This window comes from Rutilus rutilus (assembly GCF_951802725.1).
Source record: "Rutilus rutilus genome assembly, chromosome: 11".
Lineage (NCBI taxonomy): Eukaryota > Metazoa > Chordata > Actinopteri > Cypriniformes > Leuciscidae > Rutilus > Rutilus rutilus.
The window spans coordinates 32992351-33017135 of NC_140216.1; the positions used below are offsets into that span (position 1 = coordinate 32992351).

A 24785-nucleotide genomic window follows, 5' to 3' on the forward strand; every position below is an offset into this window, starting at 1 on the left:
AGGTGCAGTTAATACAGGTAATGAGTGGAGAACAGGAGGGCTTCTTAAAGAAAAACTAACAGGTCTGTGAGAGCCGGAATTCTTACTGGTTGGTAGGTGATCAAATACTTATGTCATGCAATAAAATGCAAACCAATTATTTAAAAATCATACAATGTGATTTTCTGGATTTTTGTTTTAGATTCCGTCTCTCACAGTTGAAGTGTACCTATGATAAAAATTACAGACCTCTACATGCTTTGTAAGGGGGAAAACCGGCTAAATCTGCAGTGTATCAAATACTTGTTCTCCCCACTGTATATATATATAACTGCAACTACCTCACTACGTGCTTGGTCCTCTCCTCTTCATACTATACCTGTTCCCCATGGCAATGTCATTCGCCACCATGGTCTCAACTTTCACTGCTATGCCGATGATGTTCAGCTCTACATCTCCACCAAATCCATCACCTCTGCCACCCACTCCACTATCTCCAACTGCCTCCCTGACATTAAATCCTGGATGCACACCAATTTCCTTCAACTCAACTGCGAAAAAACAGACATGATCATCATCGGTCCCAAACCCATCACTAAAACCATTCACAGTTTCTCCCTCACTCTTGAGACACCTTCACCCTGTCTCCATCCCTTCACAGTCGCAACCTCTGAGTCATCTTTGACAAAAACCTCTCTTTTGAACACCACATAAAACAAATCACCAGAACTGCCTTTTTTCACCTCAAAAACATCGCCTGACTCCGTCCATCACTCTCTTTCTCTGCTGCAGAAACCCTCATCCACGCCTTCATCACCTCCAGAATCGACTACTGCAATAGCATCCTGTACGGCACAACATCCAAAACCTTAAATAAACTCCAATACATCCATAACTCTGCTGCTCACCCACACCCGCACCCGTGACCACATCACCCCTGTCCTCAGGAACCTCCACTGGCTCCCGGTCCCACAACGAATTCAATTAAAAATCCTTCTCCTCACACACAAAGCCCTCCATAACCAGGCCCCTTCTTACCTCAGTGACCTGCTCCACCACCACAACCCATCTCGTAGCCTCCGCTCATCTGATGCCAACCTCCTGACTCTACCTCCCAGGACCAAGCACCGAAACTGGGGCGACAGAGCCTTCTCTGTTGCTGCCCCCTCCCTCTGGAACTCTCTCCCCAAACAAATCCGTGACTGCACTGACCTTCCAACATTCAAATCACCTTTTTAAAATTGCTTTTAATGTTTAGCTTAGTCCAGTGTGTTTTTTAGTGCATTTTTTTTTTTAAATTATGTTGTTCCTGCTGCTTTTATGATTTTTTTCTATGTAAAGTGTCTTTGAGTACTCAGAAAAGCACTTTCAAATAAAAAATGTATTATTATACAGGCGCGGATTAATGCACAGGCTTGCGTAGGCTGCAGCGTGTGCAGGGGCCTCGGATTGGCCAGACACTTTTTTTTTTTAAATAAATGTAGCCTACTTAAGCTCGAACAAAAAAAAGACCCTAATTGGCCCATAAGAAACATAAAAAAAAAACTAAAAAAACAAGCAGGTGATTTGGTAGATGTGAATTGACGGATAATATTGGAGTAATTGCGACCATTTTGGTCGCATATGCTCCTGAAATTTAATCTGTGCGACCTAAAAATATATTTGGGAGCATTTGTGCAAGTGCAAATAATGGTTGTGGTGCGACCTGTTTTCATTTCTCTACAAAACGTTCGCAAATTACTGCACAGTGTGTACATTATGTGCGCTGATACGCGATGGCGGACCATCATTCTATCCAACGTTACATAACCAATCAAACTTCATCCTGGCCCTTGCACCGAAATTATCGCATGCGTTTTTTCGCTGTCGTGATTCGGTGGTTCTGAATTGTCAAAACACCATTATTTCAAAATGCTTGCTACCGATGCGAAAAACGCAGAAAATCGAACCTGATTCGATTTTTTTTTTTTGACGGACGAAAGTTTCGGAGGCAGTGTACAAGCGTGATTGACATAACGTGAGGTCGTATTTATTTTTTAACGTGCGAAAATTTCGGACGCGAATTTCGGACTCAGTGTGCAATTAAGTGCCTTTACGCTCTTAACTTTAAAGCAGATTTTAGATTGGTTAATATTAGCTGTCAATCACTCCCACTCCCTTTCGCTGCGCTCCGTTGTCACGTGATAGGGAGCTGACTACCGCGCGACATTTAAAAGGCTGATTTGACGTTTACTTGACTGACAGGACAGCTGTTTCAGTGGTTGCCTAGCAAAATAAAAAACGCAGCGCACTGCTAGTTCTGTGTGATCGGCTCCATAAGAGAGAAGATGAAACGAACACTGACAAAATTTTTTTGTAAGCCGTCATCTGAAGAGGTGGAACACGCCAATGCTGATGGTGAGGATGTTTTTATTTATTTTTATATATATTTTTTAATTAGGCTAATATTAATACATAGCTTATTTAGTTTGAGCTTATTTAGTTTGAGAGAGACAACAGCAAGTGGTGAGAGTTGAAATGTGAAGGTATTTTGTTGCTTTGCTGTTTACATTTGTTTTGGGGCTGTGGTGGCAGAGGATAATACCTGATATTCTTTCCACTTACACCTCGATTTATGTTAGGGGGCCTCACACAAAGAGCAGCCTAGGGGCCCCTGACCACCTTAATCCGCCCCTGTATATATATATATATATATATATACATACATACATATACTGTTTATAGAGAGAGATATAAAGCACATGAATACACTGAATAATATTGGTTATTTTTATAATCTATTTTAATATGTAATATCTTTATCTGTGTCTTATTTATTAGAGACATTAATCGTGTTTTATTAATAAGAGGTTTAATGTTTTTTGTTTTGTTAAAAAAAAATTGTTTGTTATTTCTTTCTTATTATTTTATGTGTATAATACACAAATAGCTAATTGTGCCTGATAAAGTTAGCTGCAGGTAGTGACCCCTCTGCTCAGGTGAATGACACCTGCTCCTGTAGTTTTTTTAAATAGTCTGGACGCTCGAACTGCATTCCCCATGAGGCTGCGCGGATTCTCAGCGCGTGAGAGAGTGGGTGAACGCTGAGGGTCGCGGCAAACCGTTTGTCATCTTTTCGTTTTTAACTAAATGTTTCACCCAACACCAGGCCAAGTCGTCGAAGGAACAGCTGATCATCGCCCCCCAGCCTCGATACACTTTCAGTCAGATATGAGCGGCAGCGGGCGGCCCAGGACGAGCTCGTTCGCTGAGCCTCAGGGGGCGTCCGGAGCCGCTGCAGCATCCGCCGGAACCACCGCTGTCGTGGGGAGCAACGCAGGAAAGTCCGGGGTCTCACAGGCCTCGGCGGATAGTTCATCTGCTTGCTCAAATTTAAAACTAGCTAGTGAGTATATACGCGAAGTTATCTTAGTTATGAGTGTTTAATGAACATATCGCTTGTATAATTTAAAATAACACACCCATGCTTTCTTGATATTGCCTGTTATGTCATCTCCACGAAACTAGCTCATGCTAGCCAAGGAAAATTGTCAAAATTCTGAGTTAAGTTATTATTAACGAGAGTTATTGACTTGGCCTCAAAGCCTTTTGAGGTGTTTAGACAGCCTTTTGGGAAATTAACACAAAGTCCTGTTGCGTTACCATGGTACAATGATGCTAATACCATGGCACTTTCATATAACATGGTACTGTTTGCCATATTCATGTACATTGATATTTACATGGTACTTAAAGAAAAATAAATACCATGGCAATACTATGCCCAAAAACATTGCAGTAGCCTGTCAGTATTTTGTAGTGTATACGCATAATTTGTAACATGTGGGTAATGTTATCTAAATAGGCTGCACACTAGGATTTAAAACACTATCATAAACTTGAGAATAAATGGTTGACAACCAGTTCAAGGCTCTGTCATTGCAGTGATTGTTCAGATGTTTTACTAGGCAATTCACTAGGTTTTAGGGCATGTTCAATAGGTGGTAACTACCTGTCCCGACACGCCCACTGTCATAATGTCCTGTGTGAAGGACACAGGCAGGACAGGCCCGTATTTAATGAGATATGTGCCATGTTTCCTTTAGAATGACAAATACATTGTTTTACACTTTTTACTAAGTACACATGCACAAGGTTTGGTTATGTTTCTGTCCAAATATGCATATCATTCTACAGCTTTCATACCACTAGACACTTTGCAGTGACAGTGATGTTTTCAGTAATTGACTTTTTTAATTAAAATATGTTCTTAATATGTTATGAACCAATACACCTTGTATATGCCGAGTAGGTAGGAGTATATGTATATTTAGAGAATAGCATTGCTTTTTTAATTAATGTAGCTGCTGCAAGAATGTATTGGCTAATATTTGCTCATTTACATTTACAGGAAGCACCTCAGCTTTGGTTAATCAGATCTAATGTCTCAAATGTGTTTTAGGAGATAGTGGGAAGGTGACCACAGTGGTTGCCACCCCAGGCCAGGGCCCGGATCGCCCGCAGGAGGTGTCCTATACTGATATCAAGGTGATCGGTAATGGCTCCTTTGGCGTGGTGTATCAGGCACGCCTCATTGACAGTCAGGAGTGGGTGGCCATCAAGAAGGTACTTCAGGATAAGCGCTTTAAGGTACGACACACACTTTCAAGCGTATTGGTACGTTGACCCGATCTGTTTAATAACATATTTTAAGTATTTATATTTAATATAATATGGTTTCTTTCTACTAAATTACAGATTAAATTGTGACAAAGTATTATAATATTATTAGTCTTTGACATTAACAACAAAATATATGGAAATCGCGTTTAGTTGCATTACAGAACAGACCTGCAAACCATTTATGGGTTGACCAGTAGGGCTGCACGTTTATGACAAAAATCATAATTGCCGATTGTTCCCTTGAAATTGTAATTGCGATTATTAATTACGATGATCACAATTTTCATTGAATATATATGTAAATTGTGATAATCGTAATTAATAATAGACATATTATTATACATGTTTACTTAAAAATTGTGAACACACACACTGTCCCCCTTTACTTAACATACACATAAATTGTAAGAATATGACTAATAGTAAAGACTACTAAGAAATAAACATTAGGTATAGATGCTAAAGCTATTTAATAGCAGTCCCAAACTAGCTTTTGTTAATACAATGTTGGTATGAGCCACCACAGTCATTCAAAAATATAAAAAATAACACAAAGTGAAAATAAAGTGGCTGAAACGACAGTTACCATGGTGAATACACAATATTAACAAGAACTGTTAATGAAACATGGAAACTGCTCCTGGTGAATAAAATGAAAATCATTCCCGCATGCAAATCCTTCTCAGCTAACACACGACATACCAGTAACGTGATTTATTGGTTACTTACTAATTTACAACGTAACAACGTTGCATGCTCGTAGTTTCCTTTGCACTTTATACACCGCGCGTGCAATTGAAGAGTGTGCGCTACGAACACAGTAGCCTATAATGGCTGACATGACAGGAACGTCCGTTTTTCTGAGGTGTAAGACTTTTTATGAGATGAAAAGGTATGAAAATTTCATATCACGATTATAGTGACATGATATAATCATAGTTATCAATGTTATCACGGTATTGTTAAAATTTGCTGGAAATGTTCAAAAAGTGCTGATACACACTGAAATCATTTAACCAAGTTTTATAACAAAACCTAACAAATAATCAGAGGCGGACAGAGTTCACAGCTTCATTACTTGAGTAAATTTTACTCAAGTACAAGTAAAAGTACTACAGTCAGATGTCTACTTAAGTAAAAGTACTGAAGTACTTGTTTTTAAAAGTACTTGAGTATCAAGAGTAGCCTACAAGAGTACATTTTCTAAATATTGCATTACTACTGCCACAGTGCTTACATTGGTAAACACAGCAAAAACTGCGAAAACTATCATTAACTTGTTCAGAAAATTGAAATAGTCTGGCAAGGTGGGGCCACGGGTTGGCACATTCCCGGGATGGACCTGCTGCGTCTTCATCCATTGTTTCGTCCATGGTTTCGTCTCTTATCTAAATCTGACCATGGAGTTGACTTTGGCGGAAAGCTGAAGGTGATTGCTGATAGGCTGTCCCAATCAGTGGCGCCTGCACAATCCAATCACGTTTGAGAGGGAAACAACAAATTGAGGGTTTCCGAGATTTTTATTTTATTTATTTTTTTAGAAGTAGTAACGGGTACTCACGGTTATGGATAGAAATGTAGTGGAGTAAAGAGTACAATATTTGCCTCTCAAATGTACTTGAGTAAAGTCATGAGTACTCCCCAAAAATGATACTCGAGTAAAGTACAGATCCCTCAAAATTGTACTTAAGTACTGTACTCCGTTACTGTCCGGCTCTGCAAATAATTAGCAGCACTGTGCAATTTTTTGTTTGTCTAACTAATATAAAGTTCAGACATTATTAAAGCCGAAGGCACAGATTCAATATAATGATACACATCTGATTTCTTTCTCAGCTGTTTATGTTCTCTTAAGACATAACTGACCGTGTTTACGAGGTTACTCGACAAGATGGGCATTTTGACATCATTGTGTGTGTAGGCTATTTGTCTGTCGAAGCGCAAGAAGATACGAAGGAGAACTCGATTCTGTGATTGTTCGCTGTCTGAGATGCAGCTCTCTGTGTGTGTGCACAGAAAACAGCGTGCAAGTATTGAATCGAGTTTTCTTTCGCGTGCAAATAAACTTTCGTCACACTCCAGCTCTAGCCCGATCAATTCAGTCAACTGTACCAAGAGTCTTTCATGCTGGCTGTAAACATTGCTTTCAGTTCCCTTCAGAGATACATTCATGTAATTCATTCATTCCTGTGTAATTTCCCTCAGCGCTCTTGTAAAACCTCTCACTGCTTTCGGCCGTGGTTTCACACAAAACCTATGTTGCGCCTGCGTGAGACTGTTGTTAACTTGCTTAATGCTGGACAGTATTTACCTTGAGTTTTTCAATCACGGTAATCAAATACGGTTTTAATGATAATTAAAACATGAAACTGTAATACTAACCATTGGGAATTTTATCATGATTTATCATCAAACCGGTAACCGTTTCATCCCCAATATATATATTAAGGGTGTCACGATTCTCCAAATCCTCGATCCGATTACATTTTCGATTCTAAAGTCACGATTCGATTCGATTCTCGATGTAAAAATAAATAAATTTGAAAGCACAAGCTATGCCATTTTTAGACTTTTATGCAATATAATAATATCTGACCTTTGTTCGCAATGTACCACACGCTACATTGTCAAATTTAAAACATTTATTAACAACATAATGTAACAAATAACTTATATCTTCAATCAATTGGAAACTTAAACAAAATAACCTGCCATCTAATTTCTGTTTTGCTAATTAAATGCCTAAAACTGGAGTTTTCCACCACTGAATAAGGTCGCATGTCCGCGGCTATAAATACACCTAGCGCGCTTGTAATTGTCTTTGCACGTGTTGAGTTACTTGGAAGTTTTATTCCAAATTAAGACGGGAGAGTAGTTTGTGTTACAGTTGTCAGTTTAACAGATAAATCTATGTTTTTGTGGTGCCTGCGGAGATGCCCTGCCATGTTAGTCGTGCTGCCGGTGGAATAATGTGGTATACGTACATAGCAGAGCTTGCAAACTGTTTTTTTTGTCGACAACATGAACGTTGTCAACATAACTCACTGGAAATCCAAAATACTTCCACACCGGCGACTTCAGTGAAAGAGGAGGGGGTTCAAGTTCTGTCGACGGGTCTCCTGCGTCTGCAGTTGCCATGCTATCTTTTGGCTGGTTGTTGTAGCTGTAGGTTGACTCGCAGCACTTCAACACGTGCGTTTTTTTTTTTTTGGCCAAGCCGAGCTGACGTGACATGGGGGCGTGGCAGCATCGACGATTCCATTTTTTGATTCGATAATCGAGATTGAGCATTAATTTCAATCGATTTCGATTTAAAGAGCAACTTGCAGGTTAGAAGACCCAACAAGTCAATGTATAGAAAAATAATGTAGGAACTAGATTTTCTTTAAAAAAAATTTATAAATACGCTACAGTGGCTTCTGGAGTCGTTTTTGTGAGAAAATTTTACTTCCGCATCTGAAAATGGGCGTGACGGGCGAGAGTCGTGACGTAGCACGAGGGAGAGCGGTCGATTCAAACAACAGGGAAAAATGGATTGCAATGACATTTCGGACGCTGAGGAAATTGTTGACGGACCACAGCCATACAATTATGAGCCTGCTAGGCTGGCAAGAGAGCAGGGACAGGCCAGGATCAATGTTAGACAGAACATATTGGAACTTACAATAACAGAAACTAAGCTTTGATCAGGCGTTTGTCATGCTCATTAATATCCGCCCAGACTAACGTTACGTGATATAACTTAGCGGTTTCTCATCGAGAGACAGAGAGATATTTATTCCTGCTAACATTTTTTGTTCCATAGGTGCTTGTGTGGGAAATGCGAGGCAATGTTTACAGCTGAGGAAAGTCAGTGTTGCAGGGAGGTGGATGCATACTGGGCCTTAGTGGAAAATGCCAAACTTGCATGGTTGCAGTTAGTGTTACTACAGTAAAGCCATGGTGAATGTTGCTGATCTGTGGACACTGGATAGTTCGTTCATTCATTGCACAATGTTTATTCCTGGTTTCCACGTCAGCGCTGTTTGATCCGTTAATAACGGAGAAATGTGAATATTTCTTACTAGATCTCGCAGCGATGTTATTACTTCAGTGGCGAATTCAAATGCTTGATTTACTGGATCTCGCAGTAACAGTGTTGCTTGATCAGGCTCGCGCTGCACTAGTCCAAACTGATAAACGGTCCACACAAACACAATAACGAGTAGCTCAGTTTCGTTCCGCTTACATTGCGTTTGCCAGTTGATGTTGTGCTCGCGCCTACATCCGACCGAGTGTGCGGTGACAGACGCGGCAGTGAAGTCTGCTCTCTTCACCTGAACAAAACGCACCCAAGAACGAAAAGCCTTGTTTTTCCTAGAAGGAAAATGATGGACACGATGTCCTGACAGGCTGGATTTTGTGCAACCAGCACAAACACAATAATTTACCATTATGGCTTCTCTAAAACTCGATCTAAAACTTTCTCTGTCGCTCACTACTGCTCTAACTACTACACCCACAATGAGAGCGCTGGCTGAACGCGAGCTCATATTTACCTCGGCATACGTCATATGACGCGTTGCTATAGGGGGAAAGGCGTATTCCAGAGCCTAGCACATTTTCATCAAAATCTCTACAACCAATTAGATTTCATTAGTAATTTCTACATATGTGTTTTTAAAAAACCTCTTCAGACAAAATCAAGTATTAATTCAGTTATAAATTTAACCTGCAAGTTGCTCTTTAAAATCAAAATCGTGACACCCTTAATATATATATACACTGATGAGCCAAAACTTTGACCACTCATAGGTGAAGCAAATTTCATTGATTATCTCCTATCAAGGCCACATGTCAAGGTCTGGTTAAATTATATGGATAGCAAACAGATTTTTATGGGCCTACAACTGGGTCATAGCATCTCTGAAACTTCAAGGCTTGTGGGTCTGAGGAGGGACAAACCACAAACTGGCGACAGGGTGTTGGGCTCCCAAGGCTTCTCGATGCGCAAGGCCAATGAAAGCTATTCTTTCTGGACCAGATTGACAGAAGGACTTTTGTGGCACAACTTGTAACACAAAATTTTAATGATGGAGGAATGTGTCACAACACACAGCGCATCACACTCTGCTGCATATTGGGCTGAGTATCCGCAGACCAATCAGAGTGCCTATGATGACTCCTGTCCACAGCCGAGAATGCTGGGCATGCGAGCACAGGAACTAACCTTGGAGCAATGGAAGAAGTTTGCCTGGTTCAATGAGTCCCGCATTCTTTTACATCACGTGGAAGGCTGTGTACGTGTGCACTGTTTACCCGGGGAAGTGATGGCACCAGGATGCACTGCGGGACGACATTCATGTGGACGTAAATTTGACACATGCCACCTACTTAAACATTGTTTCAGACCAGGTACATCCCTTCATGACGATGGCGTTCCCTGGTGGAAGTGGACTCTTTCAGCGGGATGTTGCACTCTGCCACACTGCACACATTGTTCAGGACTGATTTTTAGGAGCATGATGAAGAGTTCAAGGTGTTGCCATGGACTCCATATTCCTCCAGTGTCAATCTGATCATGTCACCTTGGACATGAAGGATCTGCTACTTATGTCTAATGTGCCGGATACTACTGGACACCTTCAGGGGTCTTGTATAGTGCATTCGGTGGGTTGGCAGGACACAGAGGACCAACAGCATATTACAACATAGTGTACAGTCATAGTGTTTTGGCTTATCAGTGCTTATGAATATTAGATGGAAAAATTACAATTTTAGAAACTTATGCTGGGTACACACCAAAAGATAACCTGGCTGATTTTGGGCCGATTTTCCCCCCTTCTGACAATCCTAGCTATGTCCCGATTATCTTGATGGTTCAACAGATTATCTTATCAGATTTTCCCTTGGTGTGAGGTGTGTTAAGAGTGTCCGAACCTGCTCGGAAGAACGTCGGAGCCGCCCCGATCGCGAATCATAAATATTCAACATGTTTAATATTTAAATCCTGATGTGTGGGGGGAACTCCGAGGACAAACGCACGCACGCTCTGGAGATACAAAACAATATCCAATCAGAAAGAGAGATGATGGAAGACACGGTCATTCTCTCACACACACACACACACTTGCAGGAGGCTGAGTGTTAAGGGTTCAGTGAGGTTCTATAGAGGGATTAAATAACTTTTTCTAAAGAGACAATAAATCCATTAAAGAATAAATAAAGACAATAAAGAATGAATATATTTCTGTATAACAGGTTACATATAATGGTGGGTACAATGTTTTTTTTTCATGTGAATTTTCTGTGAAAATCATTCCAAACACTATCATCGCAATTTCTTCCTGCATATCATCCGCCATGCTTATTCTGAAGTCTCGCGAGATTTTGTGAGATTTCCTGTGTTCACAGTCGAGACTCTGGTTGAAAATCTGTTCGTGTGTGTCTTTGTCACATCATGGCACACCACACACTATAGGAGCAAAACGCTTAAATCTAGGAGTTTTTGTCCTCATGTTTGTGGTCTGTCACATTTTGAAAATCTTATAAGATGTAAAAAATCTTTTGGTGTGTACCCAGCATTAAATGAAAAGTAGAAATGTTGCCTTGGCAACTAACTGTAGTAATTAAGTTGAAGTACTAAAATGACAAAAACTGAAATAAAAATAAAGGCTATATAGAAATATAAAAAATACGAGAGCATGTAACAAAATTACTAAAATTTTAACTAAAATTAAAATGAGAACGGAAAATAAAAAGCTAATTTAAAATGTTAAAATACTAAAACAGCAATGTTTTAGCGGACCGTATACAAATGGCTGAGGGCGTGAATATGCTAATACGGGACAGTCCGTCAGTGGTCGTGGGCGGAGCATGAACAATATGACATCATATTGCTCAGTAAATCAAAACGGCCTGATTATTGAGAGTGTTTAGACTTTTTGAGGATTAAAAAAAAAAAAGGAGTGAATGAAATTTTTCATTGTATGGTGGTTGTCCACACACTGCAAAGACACATTTATATGCAAACACCATATAAAAGTGAATTTTGCATCCGTTGACCCCTATAAGCAAACTATAAGTGTATCCAGTTCTTTGTATGTTACGTGACAATCAACAGATGGTTTTCATTCAGAGGTTGGCAGTATACTAATTTTTGGAAAGCAGTCTTGGGTTAAGAGATCATCTCAGATGCACAGGGATATTCTGATTTGAATACATCACCAGTGTGTGGTCATTTATTCGACCAACGCCGTCCTCTTTTAGCCTGAAACCGCTAACCGTTTACATGACCCACTTGTGCTGTCCACTACCAAAGCAAACACTGTGCCCTTGAACAAGGCTCTTAAACCCAGGCTGCTCTAGGGATGATTGTACTGTCGTGATTACTTGCTTGTAAATATTGTGACGTCTTTTATCCCTGAGAGATGCTAACAGTCTTTCTTCTGTGTTTATGAAGAATCGAGAACTACAGATCATGAGAAAACTGGACCACTGCAATATAGTGAGGCTGCGCTATTTCTTCTATTGCAGTGGAGAGAAGGTAAAAACCTGACATTTGTTGCAAAGCTCTATTTATGACCTCAAAGTGAAATCAATATTTACTCTACTTTTAAATGTTTGTGTATTTCTTGAGAATTCCCGCTGAATTAGGTTGAAATGGTTAAAAAGATAATGGTGACTCTTTTCATTCTGATGGCCTGTTCTGTTGGTCTAGGGTTGTCTAATGGTCTTTTTGTGATTTTTTTTTTAAAGGGTTTATATCCTCTCCATAACTACACTACATGATAGAATGATACATAAATATTAATTTACACTACACTAAATGAATATAGATGCAAGGATTTTCCCAAAATAGTTTTGGCCATGTAGTGTGTGGGGTTTTTTTTTGTTTGTTTTTTGGACAGTTTATTATATTTCATAATCTACATATTTAATGTGTATTTATTCCACAGAAGGATGAGGTATACCTCAATCTGGTGCTGGAATACGTGCCCGAGACTGTCTACAGGGTATCACGACACTTCAGCAAAGCTAAAGCCATTATTCCAATCTTTTATGTGAAGGTAAAGTTGACTGAACGAACATTCTCTAATACTGAGTCAATTCTTGACTTCTTAAAGGCAACACAAAATCAAAATTCACATTATTTATTCTTTTAATAAATGTCCTTGGTCTTGTTGTGCACAATTCGTCAGTTTATGTCAAACACTTCTACTACAGTTAGAACTATATTACTTGGCACAAAAATTATTGTGATCATGATTATCAATTTAACTGTTTAGAGTTTTATTGGATTTCTTTTATAGTTTTGCTGTTGCCACTGTGGGAAAATCACTGTGACGCACAGCTTCTCAAGGCTTATTGCTTTAATAATTACTTTTCACCACCTCTGACATAACCAAAGCCATATGGACAGGAAATAAATATTAGCTGACAATATCACAGCCCAGATTTGACTGGATTGTGCCTCAGCCTACCATACATTTCATGCGTAATATTCTGTTTTACTTAGAAATGTCACATTGTTAAAATGTATTCATTCATTTATTTATAATACTGTTAATAATAATACAATAACAATAATAAAATAAAATAAAAATTATTAATAATACTTATATTATTTTGGCAGAATGGGTTAAAATGTGTGGGGGGTTCAATTTTGCATCTAAATTTTTTTTTGTTAAAACTTTGGAAAAGATAAAAAAGGAATGCATTACATTACTTAATATAGATGCTTGGAAAATATTGTTTCATTTTGTCATTGAATTTTCTTCAAGATGCTAGTAATAAAACTACACAGAATTTCTGTCAGTCTTCATTAAGCAAAGATGGGGACTGATAAAGATCTTTATTTTAAAGAAAAAAGAAAGATAGTTTTGTTCACTTGCCTTTATTTTCTCTTAGGTGTATATGTATCAGCTTTTCCGCAGTTTGGCATACATCCATTCCCAAGGTGTGTGTCACCGAGATATCAAACCACAAAACCTTCTGGTGGACCCAGAAACAGCTGTTCTCAAGCTCTGTGACTTTGGCAGGTCAGTGCTGTGTGTGTGTGAGAGTGAGAGAGAGCACGAGCGAGCGGGTAGATTTGATGGGTTCTCAAATGTGACCTTATGTCCGCCAGTGAACATTATGTTCGGTTTTAATGTGTGTTACACTATTACAGTCATTGTATTTTGAGAGTGCACCTCTTTATAAGGGCGGGCCTTAGTTGGTGTCTAGATTTGATGTATATTGTCAGTGCATTATCTCGCCCTGCCTGCGGCCTTATGTAAGGTATTGTTTCTGATTGGGTTGTTAAATACGTAAGCAAATGCCATTGTTCATGTTCTCTGTTCTTTGACAAAAGCAATATGCATTGAGATATTGATGCTGATGGTCAGATTGTCTTTCTGCTTTGTTCCTTTGTCCTCCTTTGGCCCCCTTTTTTGATGGATTCTCATTAAAAACGGTTTCTTTTTCTGAGCTGTTTTTCTGAACACTTGAACTATTTGATGGCAGGCAGATATGATGACCACTGTAATCCAGACCACATTTGTTTAATTTATTGCAATTTCAAGTAATTACTTGTGTGATTGTTTAAGGCACTTGTTGGCATTCAAGTCATTGCATTTTCTTTTGTTTATTTTGAGGGAACATGAACACTGGCTTTTGTGTCTGGGAAAAAGTGGACAATTTGGCAACTGAAAAAGCTTGAAAATAGTCATTTGGTCGAGCATGCACATCAGAGTGGAATAATTGCTTTGTTTGAAAGTGCATCTGCATTGATTTGAGTATTATTCTGGAGCTGTTTTCCCAGCAGTTCTGTCATATGCCTTTTTTTTTTTTTTATTGCAAAGCATTTAATACAGAATCTTTTGAACAGCAGTGCACTTTTTTTTGTGCCGGGATGGAGGGAGATTTTTGAACATTTTGTGGGGTTTAGCTTGTTTCAGTTTTTGTTTTATTGAGGATGTATAAATCTGTCATTTTTCATACTGACTGCCCGATAAAAATGTGTCTCATAATTCAAATCTGTCTCAGTGCAAAGCAGCTGGTGAGGGGTGAGCCTAACGTCTCGTATATCTGCTCACGATACTATCGTGCCCCTGAGCTCATCTTTGGTGCGACGGACTACACCTCTAACATTGACGTCTGGTCAGCTGGATGTGTGCTGGCCGAACTGCTGCTGGGGCAGCCCATCTTTCCTGGAGACAGTGGTGTGGACCAGCTAGTGGAGATCATAAAGGTAAAACTAACCCTTTAATTTTGATTCAGTACATTAATGGCTCGTTTCCACCGAGTGGTATGGTACAGTACAGTAAAAAGGCTGAAAAAGCATGCACAAGTGACGATTCTCTATCAACCAATCAACGTTCTGCGTCTAGCTCCATCCTTTAGTACCAGACTACTGTGCTGTCCCAAAAAAGTGGTACGGTACAGTTCGCAATTAGGGTACCATTCACAGCTTCTGTCAATGGAAACGGCAAAAATTGCACCGTATCGCTCGGTGAAAACCAGCCATTAGATTCAGTTCTACTATACATCATCAAAGGATACGTCTGGAATTGGGAGCTTTTAGGACCTCTCCAGTTCAGAGTCTTTATACAGAAGCCAGAGATCCTTCACTCCACAACAGACCAGAAGTAATCCAGCCTTCTTACCAGTCTTTCTCCAGGAATATCTTTATTTATAAGAAGCCAGACCTGGGTATATTAGACTTTTATGAATGATGATTAAAAACTTGGAGAACCTGGGCATTAATTTGGACATCTTAATTTAGACTCACTTTTGCACTATTCCTCCCTGGGATCTGAAAAGGCCAAATGTCATATTAACCCTGAATCAACACAAAAAGACAACAACACACCCTCATGAATATCAACTGAAATCTTTGGATTTAAGATGCAGGTTTCCTCTTCATAGACCTGTATTCACAGATGGATCTGAAGCAGATAAACATGAGTCGGCAGACTCATTAATTAGAGATAAAGATCATGGCATGTGAATCCCAGGACAAAATTCTACCTTTAAAGGGGACCTATTATGCAAAATTCACTTTTGCATGCTGTTTGGACATAAATGTGTGTTGGCAGTGTGTGTACACAACCACCCAATAGTGATAAAAATCCACTCACTCCTTTTTTATTAATCCCCATAAATCATCAGCAGTGTCTCCCAACGACCTGTTTTCAGAATGCGGCTTTAGTGACGTCTCTACAGCACAGGCCCCGCCCACGAGTGTTGACAGACACTGCCGTTTCAACATAGACCCGCCCTGATCGAGTTCACAGCGAGTTGTACACTTGCTGCACTGACGAGAATGTCTCCCAAGCGTTGTAGGTGTTGTGTGGCTGGATGTATTAATCCACATAGCTCTCTCTATTTACTCCCGAAATCTGAGGCAGCCGCTGAAGACGAGGTGGAATTATTTTGTTTTCAAAGAAAATGCTCCCTCAACTCTACCGAAATTCGTTTATGTACTTGCGCACTTCTTATACTGTGTTTACTCAGCTCTTACGGTGATTTTCTGGAGTAAAACTGACGCTTCATCTTTTGTGTGATGTACAATAAACTTTATTAAACTCATTAGCATATTTTTGATCATCATTCGGAACTGGTCCGAAACAGCAGACTTGTAGGCTATTAATAGTGGATACATACAAGCAGATGACAAATACGTTATAACCGTAATTAAACTAAACTATACCTGTTCCATCTCCATACAGCACTCTGACTCTGTAGGCATTATTGTCCGACTCCAGGTTGAAATGAACACCGTTACTGAGAGTTTCTGATATTATCATCATTTCCATGAGATGAAATTGTCCTGAGACTGAGCGCGAGCTCATGAAGCTCCGCCCCCTGGGTCGTCCAGCAGCAGCTTATTTGCATTTAAAGGGCACACACTAAAACAGCGCGTTTTTCTGAGCACCAAAAAGTGACAATTTAAACATGCTGTAAAAAATGATCTGTTGGGTATTTTGAGCTAAAACTTCACATACACACTCTGGGGACATCAGAGACTTATTTTACATCTTGTGAAAAGGGGGTAATAGGTCCCCTTTAAAGATGAAGCTCGTGCTTCACTCCTGGCTGTAGAAATGATAGAAAATGGAAGAATTTTCAACAAAATTTCTTAATCTTCACCGACTGCCTTCAGACAAGTGAATCTGTAAAAACTGATCATCCCATAATTATAAGTATACTAGCTAAAGTAGCTAAGAAAATCTTCAGTATCTTTTTCTGCTGGGTTCCAGGTCATATTGGTTTATCTGGTAATGAGAAAGCAGACATCGCTGCAAAGGAGGCTCTCAACTTGAATATTTCAGTGTCAAATTCAACCCTCTGATCTCAGACCAGTAATAAACTCTTATATTAATAACATGTGGCAGATGGAATGGGATGAATGCCACGGAAATACGTTACATGAAATAAATCCTAGTATAAGAAGAATGTTTTTTACTCATTTCAAATCTAGGTATGATCAAGTTTGTTTTTACATAGAAGACTTACACATGGCTATTTATTAAAAGGTGAAGAACCACCATCATGCCTCCTAAAATGACTGTTAAACATATTTTACTGGACTGCACTGTTTTTAATGTAAATAGACAATGGTTTTATTCAGTGATGAGTTTAACTGATTTATTTAAAGCATCACCTGAATGTATTTCAGAAGTGTCTAGTATTAACCTTAAATAGTTTTCAACATTGATAATACATTTTTTTGAGGAACAAATCAGCACATTAGAATGATTTCTGAAGGATCATGTGACACTGAAGACTGGAGTATTTATGCTGAATTTTTTTTTAAAATGTAACTATTTCACAATACTTCTTTCAAAAACATTTATTGACCTCCATTTTTATGAATGATTGTGTTTGTGTCTATACACAAACACACACATCTGAATTGGAATCACACATAATGTTGCATTTCAATACATTCAGCATAGTTCACTTAACAAACATGTTTTTTTCTTTTCTTCAACCCAGCATTCTTCACAGTTGTTTCTGTCTGTCTGCTCAGGTACTTGGAACACCCACAAGAGAACAGATCCGTGAAATGAACCCGAACTACACTGAGTTCAAATTTCCACAGATCAAAGCACATCCATGGACCAAGGTAAAATCTCACACCCATATCTTGCTCATATTTACAGCCAAAGCCATGAGGCATCTGTTAGCAATGTTACAAGACTAGCTTATAAATTTTCTCAAGTAACATCTTTGGACATTTGGCAAGTTTACTGCTTGTTCTGGTCAAGAACTGTTCACTTTAATGGGAAAAGACCAAATGACTGACATGTGAGGTAAAAGACTATTCTTGAATACCTTACAAAGGTTTTTATACTTAAATGTGCCCGTACTTTTTTTACTAGTAGATTGAGTTAAAAAAAAAAAAATTCCAGAGAGTAGCTAATGTAAGTGAGCTGTCTTATTACTCTCGTGTTGTTTCCTCTCGTTTCTCATTTATTTTTCAATATAATTCCTCCACAGGTGTTTAAACCAAAAACTCCTCCTGAGGCAATAGCCCTGTGCTCTCGGCTGTTAGAGTACACACCAGTGACTCGACTGTCCCCGCTTCAAGCTTGCGCTCACACCTTCTTTGATGAGCTGCGCCAACCTGGCACCCGTCTGCCCAGCGGTCGAGAGCTGCCTCCGCTTTTCAACTTCACCATGACAGGTGAGTCACATGAGCCTTTCATGCGTATACTTTGGATCAAACTTCTCACCGATTACATACAGATGTCATTCAAGTAATGCATCTCAAAACAGATTTCCATAAGACTAGTATCAGTTTTAGCCTGAGGCTATTTAGTCTCAGAACAAGGATCCGGATCAGGGTATTTAATCACCTTTTTCTGTAATTCCACCTGTGAGAATCACTTAATGCAGACATCAGAAATCCCTCCAGTGCACCCAGAGCATTTATTAAAATTAGCCTGCAGTAACGGCTTGTTCAGAGCTGAACCAATCACACATTAATAAACTTTTTACTATTAAGCACTTTGATCCACTTTGATAAAAGGCAGTATAAATAACACGATCCATGTGTCATGTTCACAGTTTTACTGGTTTTACTTTTGTTCAAACTAATGCAGCTTTGGTGAGCATAAGATAATTACTTCAAAAACATTATAAAATTCAAGGGATGAGTTCTGTCATTATTTACTCCCCATCTTGTTTGTGTGCATGATGACATGTATGACGTGTTCTGTGCAGATCCGAAGAAGCTTATCAGTAAATGATGATTTAAATGAAGTCTTTCCCTCACACAACAATGTATCGTATGACCAGAAGACTTCAGACGTAATCATTTAGACTACTTTGATAATGTTACGGCCTTTTTGAAGCTTGAAAGCTTAATTTCCTATGGAAATTAATTGCATGGACAAGAGCGGCCAGTACAAATCTCTTTTTGTGATCCACAGGAGAAATAAATGAATACAGGTTTGGAAAGACACGAGTGCGTGTAAATTATGACAGAATTTTCATTTATGGATGAACCATTCCTTTAATTCTAAGGGTTAGAAAGCGGGCAGCAAATGGTTATGCAAAGCTAAATTACAACTACGTTTGATGCAAGAAACCTTGACTAACATAATTGGACTTCAGGGGAAAAAATCAAATGCTACAGAAGGGATTTAGAGGAGACTAGCTGCACTTTGCTCAGCTCCTACAAAATTATCCTGTTGCTTTTCTTGGATTTGGTTTTCTTCGGTATTGCTTAGTGATACAGTGCTTGCCCATTTTATGGGATAGTGTGTTAATCGTTTCTGTTCCTAAAAGAGCATTTGATATGTTTGCTTAGTTGTTTGTTCCTCTTAGAGATGTCAACAGAGTGTGTTTCTCTTTATTTCAGAGCTGATGATTCAGCCCCAGCTCAATTCCACTCTCATTCCACCTCATGCCCGTGCACAAACCGTAGCATCCTCCAACGGTAATGCTGTTCTTCTTCTTAGTGATGGTCTGGGAGTGAATGGGGTTAAGACCACTTTAAATCAAAATTTTATGTTAATAAATTCTTCCTGTTATTTTATTGTGCATGATTCATCAGTACTTTTTTTTTTCTAATGCTTTCTTTCATTATCTTTCATGGACAATTTTCCTCTGAAATGAATTTCCTGATGTAGTAATGCCTTCACAGCACATTTAACTCCTGTTACACCAGTGGTTCCCAAACCGGGGGTCCCAGAGTTATGAAAAGGGGGGGTGCGACAAGGCTGCCTTTTTTTTTTTTTTGGTACGATTATAGTCTGAGGAATAATCACGGTTTCATGATTATTATGCATTCATTAATTTCACAACATTATAAAATCACATGAACACTCTTTAGATTTTAAAGTGTTATTTATTGCTGCCTTTTGAAACAGAAATAACAGTTACCAAATGATACAGCAAATTATAATAATAAAAACAAACAAAGTCCATCTCTCCCTTTGGAATTAAAGAAAGGTGACCTCTGCTCTGTAAATCCATGTCAGTATTTCCCTTTTGAAAATAACAAATGGAAATAGATCACAGAATTATTTAGTGTTTTCAGTTTGTGCATTCTTTCTACATTTCACTTGGACCTGAGGTAGAGAACTTGGAAACATGGTGAAAAAAAATATCTTATAAGATCTTATCTTATAAATAATACTATAACACAGGGATAATAAATCAAGTCTTTGTCTCTTTGGAATTAAATATAAGCTACATATTAGCCATGTATTTCCCTTTTAAAGAAAACAAATGTAGTCAAAGACTGCTTTACCTCTGTCTTAAAGGCTCTTTTGATCAACTCTATTACATATGTAATGTTAAAAGTTCACTGACTGGATGTCTTGGGAGGACTACATTAGAGACCTTTGTCAAAAAAAACAAAAAAACAATGCTACCTTCTCCTGCTGCTCCCCCCGCAAAATTCATGTCCTGTTGGTGTAACTTTTTTCCAGTTTTGTGAAAGTTGCAACAGTTCAATTCTTTGCAAGAAAAATGCTCAGTGTAGCGGAGCCTTTACAAGTAATTAACCGTGATGTTTTAAAGCGAATAGAGAACCCATTATAATCAGTGATGCTGTCTACACTGGATGTGGGGCAGCTCAACGCGACAACAAATTCCTGTCAGTAAACCAATCCCCCTTTCTATTTCTGACATACTCCAAGAGCTTGTGCAACTTTTCTCAACACAAAATGACAATTTTTCCACCAAATCAGAAAGTACACACTTAAAATCAGTCAATCAAGCATAATTTTATGCTAGTGAATGACCAGCGCTCTCTTCCACTCTCATAACTCACAACTGAGCAAGGCACCTAACCCCCAATCACTCTCTTGCGCTGCAGCAAAAATTGCTGCCCACTGCTCTGTGTGTGTGTGTGTGTGTGTGTGTGTGTGTGTGCGTGTGTGTGTGTGTTTTCAATATTCAATACTCTGTGTGTGCACTTGGATGGGTGAAATGCAGAGCAAAAATTCAGAGTATGGGATACCATACTTGGATACATGTCACTTTTTTTTTTTTTTAAATCAAACAGGGTTATGTCTGAGAGTGTCTTTATGTGGGTGAATGTTGGTGTGGGGCTTGAAATAATTTTTATCTACAAAATCGGGCCTGGCAGAAAAAGTTTGGGAACCACTGTTACACTATCATTAAAGTTTTGGGGTTGGTAAGAATATATATAATATAATATAATATAATATAATATATTCTATATTAATTATAATAAATTTTTGTGGAAACCTGGGATTCTTTGCTGAATAGAAAGTTACTGACCCCAAGCTTTTGAAAGGTACTTGGATGTATTTTGTGTAAGTATGGAGCCTTGTGTATGCCGATCACGCTGACAAATGTTATTTTTAAAAGTCCTTTTTTTGTTTTGTCCTCTCTCTTCTCTGTCAGATGGCTCTGAAGGTTCTGTACAGCCTGGATCTACTCTGACCAACAGCACCTGAGGCTGTGACTCGAAAAACAAGCTTACACACCACAGCATCTGAGCCACCACAGTGCACATCTCTCCCTCTGACAAACACATGCACAGTCTTACACCCTCTTTACCTCATAGACGGCTTCTCCTCCCTATAGCTCTAATTCACACATTTACAGACTGATTCAGGTGTCACGCGTTTCAGAATTACCAGTGACTGCACGGCAGTCTGGAAAGCCTGATGTTTGCTGACTGTCTACCGAGAACCGTACTGTACACACACACCGACACACTGCCATGTACATGCAACAAACAAACACAAACACAGTTATACTGCTAATATTTGCTTCAGATAATAGAGGTAGTCAATATCGAGCCCAGAACGGCTGCGTAGGCACGTAGCAAAGCTCACACGCATCCATAACGCAACACCACTCGTGCTTTGGAGGTCAAATGCGATTGGTTCAGTGGCTAGGGGCAGGTCCTCTGTCTAATTTTTATCTTAATTTATTTAAATTAACATTTACAGTGGATGTTTTACCTTGATTTGTTGAGGAGTAACGCTCACTCATCCCTCTCAATCTCCCTATCTGAGGTATAATACATTTCGCAGGGAACAAGCAGTCACGTTAAATTACGTATTTTGTTGTAAATGTCAAGCAAAAGAGGCGGGACTAAATGTTGTGGTTTTATACAGTTATTTTAATATCTTGCTTTTACCTTCCAGTAAATGTATTTATGGTTTTCAAATGCCGAATTGGAGGGACTTTTGAGAAAGCATCTTTTCCGTGTGGAACAAAGAGATAGTTGGGAAACTGTTAAACGTTATTGTTGACCATAAAGAAGGGAAAGAATGATTGAAAGACAATAGCATATTAATATTGTTGTACTGAAGTGACTTTATATTCCTGGGCATTATCATTAACTTTTAATGATGCTCCGGGTCTAGGCTTTTTAATTTATGCTTGCGAGATTACAAAGTCTTCATCCGTTCAAAGTCATTTTTGAATGACATCAGGCCTGGAGACTGAACCATGCATCATAATTCAGTGTTTCAGAACGTTTCCTTTCTGTTTTAGCATTTCAGTCAACACAATTTTTCTGATCAGTTAAGCTACTCTTATATTTAAAGGCCTTTGTGGTAGAACAGTTCAATAAAATGTTTGTGAAATCTCCACACGAGTTTAGAATCGTAACGTTAAATGGTCTGTCAATCGTATCGATCCACAAAATGACCGATATCTTTTCTTGAGAACGCATATGTTAGCTTCTCAATATAAACCTCTGAGGCCCTCAAAGGCCCACCTTCCAACTTTCTGTGATGTTCATGCTATTCTCCTGTCCTGTTTTTTTTTTTTTTTGTTCAGAGGGTGTGCTTTGACCAGGTTTGCTCCACCCATCTTTATGTAAATATACTTTGGTTTTTAAGCCCTGTGCAGGATGTAAATATCAACACTGTACCACTTTTGTGTTTTCATTGATGTCTTTCTCTCCCTTCATCTCTCTTGGGCTGTCTTCTCTTAGCTTTGAAGATGTCAGCGTTCATTTTGTTCGTCATTTACAGTATTTATTGTTTTGCACTGCAATGTTGGGGCTGAAAGTTTCACTTTTCTGTGAAATAGTAACTCTTTATCAGCGTACTGTATGTCAGTTCATAAGCTCAGCACTTAGTTTGGGAGGGAAATGGAGTAAAACTTGAGGTGCATGTCCAACAGGGTCATGCTTTGTTCTCGACTTGGCGATTTGAGCACATTTTTGCAAAGGTGCAATGGAAGTCATGCTCATACGTTCTGTTTTTCATGAAAAGGATGCTCTCTGAAGCGAATCAATTGCTCGAAATACTGCGGCTCTTTGTGGCGGTTTTGCCAATCTGGCTTGAAGCCTCAAAGACAATGGAATGTGTTTATTCTTTAATCTGACACCTGTGAATCAAGCCCACAGCAACATGTATGTGTGCTCTTAGAAAAATGTGATTTATTTTTTATATATATTCAAATGTGTATTTGGCTTTGAAGTTTATTTTCCTCCCCTTTAAGGCTTGTTAAATGAATTGAGACCAGCCAGCGAAGTCTCTTCCCCTTCATTGCTCCTGTAATCCTGCCCTCCCCCTTGTCTCTGCCTTAAGCCTACCGTACAAACGTTAGCCTGTTATTACCCTTTTTTGTTAATTGTTGGAACTTTCTGCCTCAACGTTTCGGCCCAGGGGAATCGTATCCTGAGACAAAGAGAGACGAATGGAGAGAGCTTGTAAGAATAAATTGAACTCATTTAATAAAGTGACGAAACTGAGATTTTAGAGGCAGTGCTGGTGTGTGTGTGCTGTGAGTGAATTGTAACATGCCTTACCTGTTTAACATTACTTTAAATGACCATCTATTTGAATGAATATATGGTAGGATCAAAAGTGTGAGTCCACACTGAACCTTTGTGATTCAAAATCTCTTTGTTTTGAAGGTTTAAATATAAGTTTGGGTTCATGAATGTATATAAAAAAAGAGATAATAGTAATGGAAACCATTTGTATTAAAATAGAAAAATGCAAAACAGAAGCTTAATTAATAGTGGTCTTAAAACTCTAAACCCCGCTTCATGTGTAATATGCTGTGAATATGATGTCTGTGTGTTTAGTACAAAATGTGTAATTCTATATTTGTTTTTATAAAAGTTATTTGTTATTTAGCAGATGCTTTCTTGCCCAAAGCTACCTCTTATACAGGACAGGCAGTCTGGAAGGGACCTGGTGTGAAGGGATATGCTCTGTGGAATAAAAGAGAAAACAGTGAGTACAGTGTTATCATATTATGACACAACCTTTTTGAATCCTTGTTCGGTTTGTACCAGCTTGTTGTATATTGTTACAGGCAGGTGAGGCCATAAAGTGCTGCAAGGATGACATCAAAAACCTGGAAGACTAATTCGCCGCTGGTTCCTTCAAGATTTTCATACAGGTGTTTTTTTTTGTTTTTTTTTATAATGGGTTTTTTCAATTTATAAGGTCTCTGGTAAACATAACTTGACCGTACTTGAACGTTTTGCTCTACAATGTAAATTACACACCCATATCGAAAAAATGCAAATTTTGCAGCTGTTGTTTCTACTAAGTAACTAGATAAGACAGATTGGGGGTGTGCAGTTTACATTGTTTAACAAAACGTTCAAGTATCGTCAAGTTATGTTTAGCACAGGCCTTATTTTACTCATAAATTGAAAAACCCCATAGGAAAATCTCATGGGAACCATTGGTGAATTAGACTTCACACCTGCAGCA

The 24785-nt window shown here is 38.8% G+C and overlaps 1 protein-coding gene across 2 annotated transcripts; it reads left to right on the forward strand.

Moving 5' to 3' along the window:
• The first annotated feature begins 2218 nt into the window (after nucleotides 1-2218).
• gsk3aa (glycogen synthase kinase 3 alpha a) lies at nucleotides 2219-24196 on the forward strand. 2 transcript variants are annotated; one of them, XM_084422555.1, is made up of 11 exons: nucleotides 2219-2376; nucleotides 3128-3364; nucleotides 4421-4608; nucleotides 12083-12166; nucleotides 12579-12689; nucleotides 13531-13661; nucleotides 14650-14854; nucleotides 17639-17734; nucleotides 18109-18295; nucleotides 19475-19552; nucleotides 21493-24196. In XM_084422555.1, exons 1-11 carry the CDS (start codon nucleotides 2307-2309, stop codon nucleotides 21543-21545), a joined length of 1440 nt encoding a protein of 479 aa, XP_084278681.1. In that variant the 5' UTR covers nucleotides 2219-2306; the 3' UTR covers nucleotides 21546-24196. The 2 variants fall into 2 exon arrangements, with proteins under 2 accessions (XP_084278681.1, XP_084278682.1); XM_084422556.1 differs by lacking the exon at nucleotides 2219-2376 and having other exon boundaries at nucleotides 3021-3364; nucleotides 4424-4608.
• The last annotated feature ends 589 nt before the right edge of the window (nucleotides 24197-24785 follow it).